Source organism: Lithobates pipiens, unplaced genomic scaffold (genome assembly GCF_037356315.1).
Source record: "Lithobates pipiens isolate NorthernLeopardFrog02 unplaced genomic scaffold, aLitPip1_a1.2 Scaffold_28, whole genome shotgun sequence".
In the NCBI taxonomy this organism is placed as follows: Eukaryota; Metazoa; Chordata; class Amphibia; order Anura; family Ranidae; genus Lithobates; species Lithobates pipiens.
In genome coordinates this window covers 144996840-145013795 of record NW_027507789.1, presented here as the reverse complement: position 1 = coordinate 145013795, position 16956 = coordinate 144996840, and the positions used below count along the sequence as shown (strand labels likewise).

General features: G+C 45.3%; 1 protein-coding gene across 1 annotated transcript; it reads left to right on the top strand.

Moving 5' to 3' along the window:
- Positions 1–6614: 6614 nt before the first annotated feature.
- On the top strand, positions 6615–8380 carry AVEN (apoptosis and caspase activation inhibitor). Its single transcript, XM_077459640.1, has one exon. The coding sequence runs from the start codon at positions 6679–6681 to the stop codon at positions 7570–7572; it is 894 nt and encodes a 297-aa protein (XP_077315766.1). The 5' UTR covers positions 6615–6678; the 3' UTR covers positions 7573–8380.
- The last annotated feature ends 8576 nt before the right edge of the window (positions 8381–16956 follow it).

Sequence of the window (16956 nt, the reverse complement as noted above, 5' to 3'; positions counted from 1 at the left end):
TTCATATTGATTCAATGATTTTGCTTTGGGACCAGCCACCTAATAACCTAATATTGATATAGCACCCTCTAGCTAGTGTGCTAGATGTAAATCATTTAGTTTCTAGTGTAGGTATGTCGGCTTGGCTGAGATCCAGGCCTAGGCTGAATCCGGGTCAAGGTTGAGTGTCTCAGGGAGGCTGGATGACACATCTGACAGCTCTTCTGGTGAATCCCTCTGTTTTCTGGAACTTTGGAGAAGGTTCTAGATGTAGTGGGTGGAAACTAGAAGGGGCTGTCATGCATATTTATGAGGACCAAGGCCAATCCACAACAAATGGGCTGGCAGGGAACAGGCTCACCTCAAAAATATACATGAACCATGCCAGCAGGGGAGTAGGGTGGAAGATGGCGATGGAGTGCTGAGAAGGCTGTCGGAGGCCTTCACAGGGCGCCCCCTAGTTGGGGAGGAGGGTTGTCTTGGACCTGGGGCTCGGGTGCTGGAAGGATCCCACACAACACACGGAGGAAGCCCTTTATGGAGGCACGGGAGCAAGGAGAGGACAGCGGGAGAAGGTCAGCATGTCTGGGGGATCTCCTGAGAAGTCAGCCGCGTGGGCTCGTGAGTAATCAGTCTGGGAGGAGTGTGGAGAAGTTAGCTAGGAGGGCAAGTAAAGGGGAAGCTGCAGCCAGGCATGTTGGCAGTGCCTGAAGAGGTGGTGCTGGGATCAGTAGACACAGGAGGAGTGATTAAAGCTGGACACTGACTTTTGCTACACATCTAAGGGGTCTCGGGTTCCTGCCTCCAACGGGCTTTTGCTCTAATCTGACTGAGTGACTTGTCCGGTCCACCATAAGTGTGCCAGCGGTGTTCTGCAAGAAAATGCAGGAGGAAGCAGAGGAGTGAATATAGACTGTATATAGAGACTGTTATAAGAAGAGTTGTGCCTGAAGTTGTTTTGAAGTCAAGTGGGCATCCCATAATTTCCAACCCCTAGCCAAGTTATATCCCTCAACATTGAGTAGGTCTCCCTTTTGACACCAGGACAGCCCTGATTCATCGAGTTATGGACTCTCCTAGACCTCTGAATGTATTCTGTGGTATCTGGCAGATCCTTTAAGTCCTGCAACTTGTGAAGTGGGGCCTCCATGAATTTTATTTTATTTTTTCAAGTACTGCACATCCCACAGATGCTCGATTTGATTGATATCTGGAGACCAACAACTCAAACTTGTAGTTTTGTTTCTCAAACCATTCTTGAAACATTTTTGTAGTGTGGCAAGGTGCATTATCCCGTTAAAGGGGGGTCACTGCCTTCAGAGAATACCTTTTCCATCAAGGGGTGTACTTGGTCAGCAACAATGTTTAGGTAGGTAGTAAGTGTCAAGTAGCATCCACATGAATGACAGAACATTGCCCAAAGAATCACACGGTCTGCCAGCGTTCCTTCTTTCCATGCTACATCCTGGTGCCATCTCTTCATCGGGGAAGTGAGACACAAACCTCCGACCAGCCACATAATATAAAAGAAAAACATGATTCATGAGACCAGTTGACCTTCTTCCATTGCTTTATGGTCCACTTCTGATGCTCACATGCCCATTGTAGGTGCTTTTGGCTGTCGACAAGGGTCAACAAACTGCGATGTCCATTTTATCTGCTTTCAACACATCAACTTCAGGGACAACATGTTTACTTACTCTCTAATATATCCCACTTTCAGTTGCCATGAGCTAATCAGTGTTATTTACTTAACCACTTGTTGACCACCCTATAGCCCTTTTACTGCTACAGGGCGGAAGCTGCTGTAGGCACTAGACATGTGCACTCCCGAAAAATGTGTTTGTTTTTTCCGGAAACTCAAAACTTCAGAAATCCTGAAAATTCTGAAATTTCTGAAAATTTGGAAATTCAAAAACTCGAAAATCCAAAAATAAGAAAGAAAATTCAAAAGTACAAAAATCCGAAACAATAACTAATAATAACTAAATATTAAATTATAGGTATTGAAATTTCCTTTCAAATTTGGCTGTTAGTGAACATAACGAATACAAATGTATCTGAAGTTACGAATTATCCAAAATAACGAATGCTGCAAACAAATGAAACAGAACGAATGAATAATTATTAATAATAATAAAACGTTTTTATTATTCTTATTTTTTATTTTTTATTTATTATTATTAATTTGTTACGTTCCATTTATTTTTATTTTTTTTAATCAACAAAAAGGTGTTTATTGATGAGAGCGCCAAACATTACAACTAATACACCACATTATAATTTACTTGCAATATAGGTATCAAGAGTATCCTCAATCTTAATATTTCTCTCTATTTTACTTGTACATACAAAACCATTATCATACTCCTTTTATGCGTAGGACATTGACTCATCCTATTTCCCATTCTACGTTCCATTTATTTAGATACGGCATTCATTATTTCAGCTCATTTGTAACTTCGGATAAATTCGTATTCGTTACGTTGACTAACAGCCAAATTTGAAAGGAAATTCCAATACCTATAATTTAATAGTTATTATTTCCGATTTTCGTTCTTATTTTTAGTTTTTTTTTAATGTTCAGATTTTCATTCTTATTTTCGAATTTCCGAAAATGTTGATTTCCGAATTAACGAATTAGTAAAATTTTGTCAAACAAATTTGGAACTAATTTCGTACTATAAGACGCACTTTTTTCCCCCAGAAATATGGAGGAAAATGTGCCTGCTTCTGGTATGAATATATGGTATGAATATATGCCCCCACCGCGATCCGGATCGCTCTGCTGCCTCGGTCTTAGGAAAGACCGCGGCTTCGGCCTAGCTCCGGAGCGGCGGCCATCTTGGTGCACCTGTCGGCCGTTTACAATGTGATCGCTCCGTCAAATGACGGAGCGATCACTTGTAAACAAACCGCCGTGTAGTGTCCACAGCGCTGCTCTGTGACAAGTGCAGTCACAGCCATCCCTCCATACCCTGCCAATACTCTGAAATACTCTGCCAATAGTCTGCCATACCCTGCCAATACTCTGCCATACTCTGCCATACCCTGCCAACCACTCTGCCATACCCTGCCAACCACTCTGCCATACCCAGCCAATACCCAGCCATACCCTGCAATACCCGGTAATATCCAGCCATACTCGGCGATACCCAGCCGTACCCAACCACCTAGTGCATAGTGGCCTGATGGAGGAGGGAGAAGTGCCAGCTGTCCCTCAATAAACCTGGCACCATAGAGGCAGAGAAACGCAAGGCCGGTGACTCTGACAGGAGTGGCCGGAGGAAGAGGCGAAGGCAGGAATTGGCTCTCGGGAACAATGGCCAGGGGGGGAGGAGGAGGACGGACCGAGGACAGGAGGAATAGGCAGGCCACTGGGATAACATCAGGTAAGGCAATGGTCACTCTGCATTTCTATGGTAATGGTCACTCTGCATTTCTATGGTAATGGTCACTCTGCATTTCATGGGCACTGGAAAATATTTTAGTACACCATTTGGTTCAGAATATTTTTTTTTCTTGTTTTCAACCTCTAAAACCTAGGTGCGTTTTATGGTCAGGTGCGGTAATTGCGCTTCTAGTAGGCATGTGATTTTGCATTTCTGCCTGTAGAGGGCACGTAGAAGCTGATCTGTGGATCCCAAGGACTCAATTTCCTCCAGCACTCTCTGATTGTCAGTAAAACATGAAGAACTGAGATATACCTATGTAAACACGGCTGTCAGTTCTGACGGGGGGGGGGGGGGGGGGGGGGGCGGGGGACAATCTCTGTGTCTCTGTGAAAGCAGCACACATGCTAAGGCCCATTTTACACTTGTACGACCTGAAAGGTGCCCAACTTTGCCATGTCTTGAAGCAATGCCTGTGTAATCTTGAGGTCTATGGACCTCAGGTCACATCAAAATCGGACCAAAGTAGTGCAGGAACTACTTTGAAGTCACACAGATATGAATGGTACTCATTGGAAATCATGGAGGACGACATGTCATGCGACTTCACAGTTGCAGGACAAGTGGCAAAAGTGTGAAAGGGGCCTAAACCAAAACACAGGCTAGGCACACAGTTAACCCTTGCCCCTGATGTTAACCCCTCTCTCAGCCAGTGTCATTAATACAGTGACAGTGCATATTTTTAGCACTGATCACTGTATTAGTGTCACTGGTTCCCGCAAAGTGTCAAAAGTGTCAGTTAGTATCCAAGTGTCCACTGCAATAGGCTTGATAAAGGAGCGCGGCTGTCAAACAACCTCAGCCTGTACGCTCACGAAACCGGTCGCACCCTCCTCATGATGTCATCTCTCTCCGCCGGCGCTCCAGACTTCGTTCTGCTTTGACCTGCGCTCCATGGCCGGCATCTGTGCCACTTCCTGGCCACTAGCGGCTACAGCGCCTCAGCTTGATGCAGACTATCAGATGACCACATCCATGCTCAGCTTTTAAAGTGACTGAATGCTCATAGATCACATCCAAAATGTGAGTTGCCTGTATTAAATACGTTTTTATAATTAAAGTATATGTTATCTCTACACCCAGAGGCGCCTCATCCTTTGCTTTTTTTTCCACTGCAATATTGCAGCTGATTGCCACCATCACTAGTATTAAAAAAAAAAATAAGAAAGAAAAAAAAATTCCATAAATACATCCCATAGATTGTAGACGTTATAATGTATGCATAAACCAATCAATATATACGCTTATTGGGATTTTTTTTACCAAAAATATGTAGCAGAATACATATTGGCTTAAATTGATGAATACATTTTTATTTTTATTTTTTTATTGGATTTGTTTTACAGCAGAAAGTTTTTTCTTATTTTTTTTTTTTTTTATTGTCACTTTTTTTGTTTATAGCGCAAATAATAAAAACCGAAAAGGTGATCAAATACCACCAAAGGAAACCTCTATTTGTGGGGAAAAAAAGACATCAATTTTATTTGGGTACAGCGTTGCACAATTACACAACTGTCAGTTAAAGGAAGACAGTGTTGTATTGCAAAAAATGGCCTGGTCAGGAAGGGGGGATAAAACCTTCTGTAAGTTTAGTGGTTATTCTGTCAGTGATCAAAAAGAGTTGGCTGATCTGTATATTGATTAACCACCTAAACCCTGGACCATTTGGCTGGCAAAAGACCAGAGCACTTTTTGTGATTCGGCACTGCGTCACTTTAACTGACAATTGCGCGGTCGTGTGACATGGCTCCCAAACAAAATTGACATCCTTTTTTCCCCACAAATAGAGCCTTCTTGTGGTGGTATTTGATCACCTCTGCGTTTTTTTTTGCGCTATAAACAAAAAAATAGCGTCAATTTAAAAAAAAAAACATTTTTTACTTTTTGCTATAATAAATATCCCTAAAAAAATATATAAAAAACATTTTTTTCCTCAGTTTTGGCTGATACGTATTCTTCTACATATTTTTGGTAAAAAAAAAAACGCAATTGTTTATTTGGTTTGCACAAAAGTTATAGCGTCTACAAAATAAGGGATAGTTTTATGCCATTTTTATTAATATTTTTTTTTACAAGTAATGGCGGCGATCAGCGATTTTATTGTGACTGCGACATTATGGCGGACACATCGGACACTTTTGGCGCTATTTTGGGACCATTCACATTTATACAGCGATCAGTGCAATTAAAATGCATTGATCACTGTGTAAATGTGACTGGCAGTGAAGGGGTTAACTACTAGGTGACGCTGCAGGGGTTAAATGTGTCCTAAGGAGTGATTCTTACTATGGGGGGGGGGGGCTGTGTGTGACAGGACACTGATCACCGCTCCCAATCACAGGGAGCGGTGATTAGTGTCCTGTCACTAAGCAGAACGGGAAATGCTTGTTTACATTAGCATCTCCCCGTTCTTCCTCTCCGTGAGACGATTGTGGGTATCCCCGTAGACATCGAGTCCACGGGACCCGCGATCACACTCACGGAGGTGGCGGCGGGCACGCTTCTTAAAGGGCAACGTACATGCCCTTCTGCTGACGTATATTGGCGTGAGCCAGTCAGCAAGTGGTTAAATTGCAAAAAGGATAGGTGCTTATTTCAGTGGCTGCATTGAACTCTGGGTACACACATAGACACCACCACTGTCCACTGCCGGTGTCTTGTCAATTAGGGTCCTCCATCAGATGCTGTCCTCTGCGTACTGCGCATGCGCAGTACACAGGAGCACAGATTCCGAAAATTGCCGAGGACGAACGGCGCCTGCGCCGTGAGTCCAGGTTCTATCCCCACTATCCAAGTGGACATAGAGTTAGAATAAAAAAGAGCCGAGCGCAGCGAGGCCGAGCCCGAAGCGTGGCGAGCGAAGCTCGCCCGCGAGGGGCCCTCTAAAATTCTAAACCCTATGTCCGCTTGGATAGTGGGGCTACCTCCTCCACTCACGGCGCAGGCGCCGTTCAGCTTCGGAGATTTTCCGAAGCTTCGTCTGCTCCGTACTGCGCATGCGCAGTACGGAACGGACACATATCGATGGCCGGACTCTATTAGGCAGAACACCGGAAAACGTCAGCGGAGCCTATCTATATCTATCTATAGATATATAAATAAAATGGGAAGCAGACACGCCTATTGAGCAAGGCAACGCCCGATATGGGAGGGGCCCAGTCTGCCCCACCAATGACTGAACGCAGAGCGTGTATGAAGCGTGAGGAAGGGGAAGAGATTGTTGGTTGCACGGACCCATCCTGAGCAGATGGAACGTGGCCGCAGTAGACACCGGAGAGGGGGCGGTGGTGGTCGTAGGCCGTACCGGGGCCGTGGCGGGGGAGGTGACCGGGAACATGTGTACAGAGGACACAGGGGACCGGCCCGGGAGCACACAGGAACTCCGGAGGGCAGGAACCAGGATGCGGACAATGGCGGGGAGGCGGCGGAAGTGAGTGAGGAACGGACCGGCGGCTTCTCTAAGAGGAAACTCCTCTCTAACTGGGAGCGCTATGAGGCGGCGGAGAAGCATGAAGCGGCCGAGGCGGCGGGGAGTGAGGTGCTCAGGAGGGGAGAGGAATACTCCGTACTGCTGAGCTCCGCTGGGGACTCATACACCCAGTTCCGGCTCTCTGAGGAGAAGGAATGGGGGAGCGGGGCAGGAGAGGCCCCTGGGTGTGCGGACTACAAGGTTCTCCTCGCAGCTCTGCAGACTCTACCGCTCCACATCACCCTCAATATAGAGGAGGAGCTCGTACAGGAGGGCCTGCCTCAGGAACTGCCTCATTTCATCCCCATCATGGGGGCCCAGCCTCCTCTCCCAGGGGCCACGCCTTCCTCTCAGCCTCCTCTCCCAGGGGCCACGCCTTCCTCTCAGCCTCCTCTCCCAGGGGCCACGCCTTCCTCTCAGCCTCCTCTCCCAGGGGCCACGCCTTCCTCTCAGCCTCCTCTCCCAGGGGCCACGCCTCCCCACCAGACCCTGGACGAGGAGCTGGACTTCCTGCTGGGTCTGGAGGCCCCTGTCTTGGAGGGAAAGGCAGAGTCCCCTGTCTTGGCCGAGGAACCTGAGACACCCACCATGATGGACAACGTGGAGGAGAAGGAGGCCAAGGCCGTCACTGCTGAGGATCTGGAGGACTGGCTGGACGCCATGATTGCCTGAGGAGGATAATGCCCCACAGATGGGACTTCTAGTCCATGGCACTCCGGAACTAGGACTGGCCATCTACCAGCACTTGGGTGTCCTCACCTACACATTGGCTTTGAATCAAGAAATAAGGGCACTCTCCCCAGATTGTTACTGCCTAGTCTTCTAAAACTATGAAGGTGCCATGAAAAGAAAAATCGTGAGACTTCATATACCCCATTAAAACAGAAGTAAAGGCCACAATACCTTGCCTTCGACAGTCTGGCACCCCAGAGGTCCCTCACCACAGGCCAAAGCTGCCACTACTGAGGCTGGACGCCATGTTTACCTGAGGACAATAGTGCAGAGCTGGGACTCCTAGTCCATAGTGGTCTTACTGCCTACTAACATATGTCTGTCCTCACCTACACATTGACTGGCTTTGAATCAAGAAATTAGGACTTTCTCCAGATTGTTACTGCATAGTCTGCTAAAATCATGTCTGTGCCACAAAAAGAAAAAGCATGAGGCTTTGTATACCCCTTAAGACAGATGTAAAGTTCTCAATTCCTTTACTTAAACAGTCTGACACCCTAAAGAACCATCACCACAGGCCAAAGCTGTTACTACTGAGGCTGGACACCATGGTTACTTGAGGATAATAGTGCAGAGGTGGGACTTTTAGTCCATAGTGCTTTGACCACTAGTTCTGACTGCCTATCATCATACATTTGTACTCCCCTAAACGTTGGCTGGCTTTAGATAAATCTGCTCAAATGATGTCAGTGCAAAAAATAAAATAAAAACAATAAAGCATGCAACTTTATATAACCCTTAAAGCAAAGCTAAGTTCCACAGTATTGTATTTACCTTAACTTCATCAGTATGAAACCCATGAGGTCCCTCACTGACACTAGCATCTTTTACAAGCTTTTTCACCATGCCAGTCTTTGGCCATCCTAAGCAGCTAGTGCAGAGTGACCTTACTCCTGTGCAGTTCAGCCATCCCAGCACATAGACATGGTGCAAAAATGTATGCCGAGTTGTGCATGCACAGCTTGGTGTACATTAATCAATGACCATACTCATATATACAGCCTCACGGAAGTGAGCATTTATCTGTGGGGCAGCATATTACCAAAAGTATTGGGACACCTGCCTTTACACACATGAACTTTAATGGCATCCCAGTCTTAGTCCGTAGAGTTCAATATTGAGTCAGCACAACCTTAACAGCTTTAACTCTTCTGGGAAGGCTGTCCGCAAGGTTTAGGAGAGTGTCTATGGGAATGTTTGACCATTCTTACAGAAGAGAATTTGTGAGGTCAGGCCCTGATGTGCATGAGAAGCCCTGATTTGCATTCTCCGCTCTAATTCATCCTAAAGGTGTTCTATCGGGTTGAGGTCAGGACTCTGTGCCAGCCAGTCAAGTACCTCCACCCCATATTCGCCCATCTATGTCTTTATGCACCTTGCTTTGTGCACTGGTCCAAATCATTTGGTGGAGGGGGGGTTATGTTGTGGGGTTTTTCAGGGGTTGGGCTTGTCACCTTAGTTCCAGTGAAGGGAACTCCTTAAGGCGTCAGCATACCAAGAAATTTTGAACAATTTCATACTCCCACCTTTGAGGGAACAGTTTGGGGATGGCACCTTCCCATTCTAACATGACTGTATACCAGTGTACAAAGCAAGGTCCATAAAGACATGGTTGAGCGAGTTTGTGGTGGAGAAACTTGACTGGCCTGCACAGAGTACTGACCTCAACCCAATAGAACACCTTTGAGATAAATTAGAGCAGAGACTGCGAATCAGGCCTTCTCATCCATATCAGTGCCTGACCTCACAAATGTGCTTCTGGAAGAATGGTCAAACATTCCTATAGACACCCCCCTAAACCTGGTGGACAGCCTTCCCAGAAGAGTTGAAGCTGTTATAGCTGAAAGGGTGGGCCAACTCAATATTGAACCCTATGGACTAAGACTGGGATGTCATTAAAGTTCATGTGCAGGCAGACGTCCCAATACTTTTGTTAATATAGTGTAAATGCATCTGTGCTGGGATCCCTGAGTCCTGTACTAACGATCAGTGCCCAAGACTCTCGGTTACAGGCCACCTCATTGCTGTGATAGCCAATCAGAGGCTATCACAATGATCAGTCACTGTGCAGCCCGCCCCCGTGTTTTCTCTGTGGAGGGAGAGGGGCATTGCATATCTCCTAGGGAGAAAGATTTAAATAAACGCACATATACATTATGGTTTGATCTAGGTCAGTGCCAGGGTTAGTATATTTTGGGCAGGTTTTTTTATTAGTGTCGGCATGGTTTAGGTAGGGTTAAAAAAAGCAAAATGCGCACTATGGTTTCTGGGCTGTACTATGGGTACAAAGATCAACTAACATACACATATGTTGTATTGCTGTAATTGTTGGGAGCAGGAACATTTATTTTGCATTCTTTGGTGGAAGTTCATGGCAGTAGCAAAAAAAATTAACAGCTAAATAAATATACACCCAGTATCTAACAAAAGTGAGTACCTCACATTTGTGTAAATATTTTATATCTTTTCATGTGACAATATTGAAAAGAATACATAGCATTCTACAAATGGTGGCTGTGTAAAACCCTGAATGTTACTATGCAGAAGGGCATCTAATATGTAGAGCAAGGGTATTGAATTAAAATTCTTGAAGGTCCAGTCATTAACCACTTGGGATCCGCGCTATTGCAAAATGACGGCAATAGCGCGGACCCACATTTTCGGGACTACGTCTATTGACGTAGTCCCGGTTACGAGCGGCCTGCGCGCCCCCTGAGGGGCGCGCGCGGCGCGCTCTGTGATCGGCGAGTCCGTGAGACTCGCCTGATCACCGATCCGTGTAAGGGGTCGATCCCGACCCCTTATCACGTGATCAGCTGTCAGCCAATGACAGCTGATCATGTGATAAAACGGAGCCGGTAATCGGCTAGTATTCCTCCTCGCGCTGACAGCGCGAGGAGAAAAAAAAAAAGCCGATCGCCGGCGGCCGTGTTCGGGACATCAGTCCCGATCACGGCCAGCAATTTAAAAGGACACCTGCCCCCTGCCAGTGCCCACCTGCCACCCGCAGTGCCATCCTGAAATAAAGTAAGTGCCCCCTGTCAGTGCCACCCAGCAGTGCCCATAGTGCCCACAGTGCCACCCAGCAGTGCCCACAGTGCCACCCAGCAGTGCCCACAGTGCCACCCAGCAGTGCCACCCACAGTGCCACCCAAAATCTGCCTCAGGTGCTGCACCCCAGTGCCGCCCATCAGTGCCCAGCAGTGCCGCCCATCAGTGCCCAGCAGTGCCGCCCATCAGTGCCCAGCAGTGCCACCTATCAGAGCCACCTATCAGTGCCACCTATCAGTGCCCATCAGTCCCATCTATCTGTGGTACCTATCAGTGCCCATCCGTGTCACCCATCCGTGCCACTTATCCGTGCCACCCATCCGTGCCATCTTATCTGTGCCCATCTTTGCCCATCAGTGCCGCCTTATCTGTGCCCATCGGTGCTGCCTTATCTGTGCCTATTAGTGCCGCCTTAACTATGCCTATCAGTGCCCACCAGTGCAGCCTATCAGTGCCCACCAATGCAGCCCATCAGTGCCCACCAATGCAGCCCATCAGTGCCCACCAATGCAGCCTATCAGTGCCGCCTAATCAGCGCACTTCAATGAAGGAGAAAAATGACCCGTTTGCAAAATTTTATAACAAACTATTAAAACATGATTTTTTTTTTTGCATCTTTTTTTGTTTGTTTAGCAAAAAATAAAACTCCGAGCTGTGACTAAATACCACCAAAAGAAAGCTCTATTTGTGGGAAAAAAATGATAAAAAATTCATTTGGGTACAGTGTTGTATGGCCGCGCAATTGTCACTCAAAGTGCATCAGCGCTGAAAGCTGAAAATTGGTCTGGGACTGAGGGGGGTTTAAGTGCCCAGTAAGCAAGTGGTTAAACATTTTTTCCAGCTGAGGTCCGAATCATGTTTGACTCTCACTGGCGTCTCTGCACAATGGCAAATGTGGTGCATTTTTGCGAGTGCCACAGTACCAACCATGCAGCTTGGTATAGTGCAATAGAAAAAAAAAAGGTCATGGTAGGGACTTATTTTACTGCATTTCTGCTTATAAGGCAGCCCACTGCAGTAGAGGGGCCGCCTATATGCAGTACACAATAATGTGAAGCTAGCCTCAGATCCTTCACATTCATCACAATCCTTTTTATTACATCAGTGTTCTAAGTCCCCCTGCAAATCACCCCCCCCCCTTCACATTCTTGTCTGTGGTCCCCCTTTATATCACCCCCTATTTCAAATTGCAGTTCCCAGCCCCCTTCACATTCCTGTTTTCACCCCATTTATAGCACCCCCTTTATAGAACCCCAGGCCCCTTCATATCACTTCCTTCACATTTCTACCCTGCCTAGAGATGTACAATTTCCAGAAATTTTTAGGCTTTGAAAAAAACCCTGTTCAATCTTAAAAAGACAAAAAAAAGTGCTAATGTAGCATTTTTTTCAATTTTTCTGAAAATTTCTGCTTTTTCCCCCCCCCAAAAAAACAAAAAACGTAAATTTTAGGAAAAATTTAAAACAATGCTACATTTGCAATTTTGTCTTTTTAAGATTGAAAGTCATTCTGTTACAAGAACGTTGAGAAAAACTGTGCATTGTCATTGTTGTCCTCTTCACTTCGATCCATGAAGGAGTTTTTAATATCTACAGGACACTTGTTACATACAAGAATGTGTTTTGTCATCCTGGTACCATTTGGAAATGCATATTTCATCTGACAATATTTGCAAATCACATTTTCTTTTCAGAAGAACTTGTAATGTCAAAATGCCTCCATATGCTAGATGTTGGTCTCACCATTTTTCTGAGGGGAGTGGGAAATAAAAACAAGAAAAAATGACTACTTTGCAAGAAGAAGACACTAATCCATGGGTATTCAAACTATGGCCCTCCAGTTGTTCAGGAACTACAATTCCCATCATGCCTAGTCATGTCTGTGAATGTCAGAGTTTTACAATGCCTCATGGGATGTGTAGTTTCGCAACAGCTGGAGGGCCGTAGTTTGAGGATCCATGCCTAATCTATGGTTGTGTGTGGGGGTGGGGGAAGAACCAGATTACTGGTAATTAAATTATTATTTACACAAAAGTTTATAAAGATAAACTAATGTAGCTAAATGATTCCGTTTTATGGATTCAGAATCAGATAAGTGTAAACTCTTACCTTTTTTAATTAAGTATATACTTTCAGGTCCTTTTTGTTGCTCTGTATTTTCTTCCATATTTTCTTGCTTTTGAGGCCTAGTGAAGAGGACAGAACAAACCAAACACACCAAGTAACATGCAAAGCAAACCTGAAACCTTTTTCTTATTACAACAGCAGCACAGCACATCCTTAACCCTTTCATGACTAAGCCTATTTTTGGAATTTGGTGTTTACAAGTTAAAATCCATATTTTTTGCTAGTAAATTACTTGGAACCCCAAACATTATATATATTTTTTTAGCAGAGACTCTAGAGAATAAAACGGCGATTGTTGCAATATTTTATGTCACCCCTCCCCTCCTTTACACTTTAATGTATTCAGATCGCCGAAAACGGCGATTCTGAATATCGTATATCTTTTTAAAACCGGCGCCATTGGCAGCCGAGTAAACGGGAAGTGACGTCATGACGTCGCTTTCGTGTTTACTATGAGGAGACTGGAACGAAGCCGATTACGGCTTCGTTCCAGTTCCTCCACAGCAGCCGGAGGCAGCGGAATTTGAATCGGTGCTCCCGATCGAGCGGGGGCACCGGTAACGGCGGCGGGAGGGGGGACGTCCCCTCCCGCTCCTCCGGCATAACAGCCGAGCGGCTTTTAGCCGCATCAGTTGTTATGCCTGGATAGCCAATCGCCTGCTGAAAAAAACGGTACCGGGATGATGCCTGCAGGGCATCATCCCGGTATACCCCCCGGAAGCCGAGTACGCACATCTGCGTACGCTCGGCGGGAAGGGGTTAAAGAAGAAATGCAAACTGTGTTTGCATTGGAGGGTTCAGTTTGTTACCTAGGACTTGCTTGTACTCACTCAGTGCACAGAAATTAGAATAATCTGATATCATAATTTTTTTTTAGAAATGATTTGGAAAATATTTGAACACTTTGTCTTAAAATATTTTATTCATCATGTTAAAATAAAATATTACACAATTTTTTTTCTTTTTTTCAATTTTTGGGAAAAAAACAAAAAAGCCTTCAGGAAAAAAAACTTTTTTTTTTCTGGGCCTTCACATCTCTAGCCCTGCCTCCGTTTTATATCTTCCCTCCTCCTTCATTACGGTTTATGATCCTTTTCCCCTCTGTCCTTCATAACCGTACCCATGCCCTCTTCCCTGTCTTACCCTACACAGGGCACAGCAACTGACATTGGAGGCACAGCATAGTAGGAGGCACAGCAGCTGACATCGGAAGTGCAGCAAAGGGATGGATGGAGGGCAGGATCTGCCCCAGTTAACTGATTGGTTGTTGGAATGCAGGGCCAGCCCCCCGCCCTCTGTGCATCGCTGTGCTGCTCTTCCAATGTCAGCTATGTAAAGACAACAGCCAGCGGGCAGCGGCGGCTGAAGACAAAAAAGCAGATCCTAAATGGAGGGCTGGACGGAGCATTGAGGTGGTCCACCATTTAGTGATATCTGATGTAGAGGGATCACTATATCTAGTACCATATACAGAAGGGAAGCTGCTCAGCACTGGACTCAGAAGAGTGCTCCTATCAGTGTAGTAGTGGCCAATATTACAGATTCCCCAGCAATTGTTCAGTTAAGACGCCTACATATTTATATTGGTCTCTGGTCGCCCAATGTAACTGCAATAAAATCCATATCTAAAATTATAATTTAAGCTGGCTATACACTGACCTTTTTTTTTTTTCATTCAGCCTACAAGGAATTATTGGATACACCCACTGATTATCCAATAATTCTTTCCCGGCTCCTTTGATTTTTCATATAAAAGATGTTTGGCAGAGTGGTGCAGATAGTATTGCAAGTTAGTGGTCCTTAGATGTGGTGGCTACATTGATTTTTTTTTTTTTCACACTATTTCTCCCCTATTTTCAATCTGGTAATAATCCTATTAACCATTTGCCTACTGGGCACTTTCACCCCCTTCCTGACAAGGCTATTTTTCAGCTTTCTGCGCTCTCACGCTTTGATTGACAATTGCACGGTCATGCTACACTGTACCCATATGACATTTTTATAATTTTTTTTACAGAAATAGAGCTTTCTTTTGGTGTTATTTAATCACTACTGGGGTTTTTATTTTTTGCTAAACAAACACTGAAAGTTTAAAAAAAAATATATATATATTTTCATAGTTATAACAAACAGGTAATTTTTCTCCTTCACTGATGAGGCTGCACTGATGGGCTCTAAAAGGTGGCACTGGTGGGCACTGATGAGGCTGCACTAATAGTTGACACTGATAAATGACATTGATGATGAGGTACTGATGGGCACTGATTAGCAGCACAGGCCGGAAATGTTGGGACTGATTTCCCTTTAACAGAAGCTGGTTATCGGCTTTCCTCCTAAAAAAAAAAAAAAGACTAAACTGCCTCTGTTTACATCGTGTGATCAACTGCCATTGGCTGACAGCTGATCACACGGTAAAGGGCAGCTGTAATTGGCCCTTTACCCTAGTCTGTGATCAGCCACGTCCGAGAGGACTCTGCGATCACAGAACGAGCCGCAGGGGGCGCACGGACAGTGTGTGCATGTCCATGGGCGCCCTCCCGGCATTGTAAGCCCGTGCTGTAGCCATCTTTCGGCCTTTGTTCAAACTTTGGATAGTAAACATATTTTTTTTTCTGCCAGTAAATTCCTTATATAGCCCACTTCCTGTTTCTTGTCTGGTAAAAAGCCTAGGCTTAAGACATTGTGCAAAGCTCCCTCTCTCATTCTCGTGAGATATGCAAGGAAGGGGGGTGAGTCATAAGAGGGCCATTGAGAGTTTCAGGGCTGCAGACCTGGAGGTGTGCCTCTGTGTAAATCCAGGAAGTGAACAGGCAGCAGCTTCAGCTGCCCACAGTTGGTTACAGCCAGACTTAGTGGAGGGAGTTTTTGCAGCATATTTGGCAAGTACAGAATCACAGTATATATCAAATAATATGCAGAGTGGTTGGAGGGAAGCTTCAGAATGGCAAAGATGTTTTTATTGCAAATTATGCAGACTGCAGTTCTTCCTTAACTCCTTTCAGCTTACCCTATGGTGATGATGGCTGGACAGTGGCTTTACCGTTCAGAGTGAACATCATATGACGTCCTCTCAGAAAGTGCTGATCGCTGGGTCGCACAGTGGCGTGATCTGATTAGTGTTCCTGCTCGATGCTGGTAACATGTGACTGCTGTGACTAATCACAGCAGATCACATGACAGTTGTAAACAATGGATGGTTTCCTTTCATGTCATCTATTGTGTACAATTGTGTTGCTAGCTGTGATTGGTCAATGTGATCACATGGTACAGACAGGCTCAGTCACAGCCCATCTGTACCATGTGATTAGTGTTGACCAAAACAAACAATGAATCGGTAAACTTTAGTTTAATTTGGTAAAATGCTTGCTTATCCACTTCGCGCCTGCGCTATAGCCAAAAGACGGCTACAGCGCGGACGTTATCTGCCAGGAGGGCATCCCTGGACGTCCTCCTATTTACTTCCCCTCTGCACGCCGGCGCGGGCGCGCATCAGGGGAAGTTCTGTGTTGGCCGTGTCCCTCGGACACAACCAATCACAGATCGTGCTAAATGGCCATTTAGCACTCGATCGGCATGTCCAATGAGAGGTGATCTCATATGTAAACATATGAGATCATCTCTCATCGCCGACTCCCCTCCTCACACAGAGACAGCTTGTGAGGAGGGAGAGCTTCCGTGCTGCAGCGTCAGTGAGAAAACACACACACACTAAAACACACACACATGCCCACCTGTCCCCAGTGCCATCTGTCCCCTGTGCCACCTATCCATGCCATCTGTGCCATCTGTCCCAAGTGCCACCTATCAGGATGTATTTTGGGGAATTATTTGTGGTATACACATGCCATGTGAGAGAAATAACCTATTACAATGACAATTTTGTGGGAAAAAACAAAAATATATTAATTTTGCAAAGAATTGTGGGAAAAAATGACAACACCAAAGACCTCACTATGCCTCTTACTAAATACCTTGGAATGTTTACTTTCCAAAAAGGGGTAATTTGGGCGGTATTTGTACTTTCCTGACTTGTTCGGGTCACAAGAAATTAGATAGGCCACCAGTACATCAGATGTGATACATTTTTTATGATTTGCACCACAGCTTGTAGACTCTCTAACTTTCACAAAGACCAAATAATATCCAC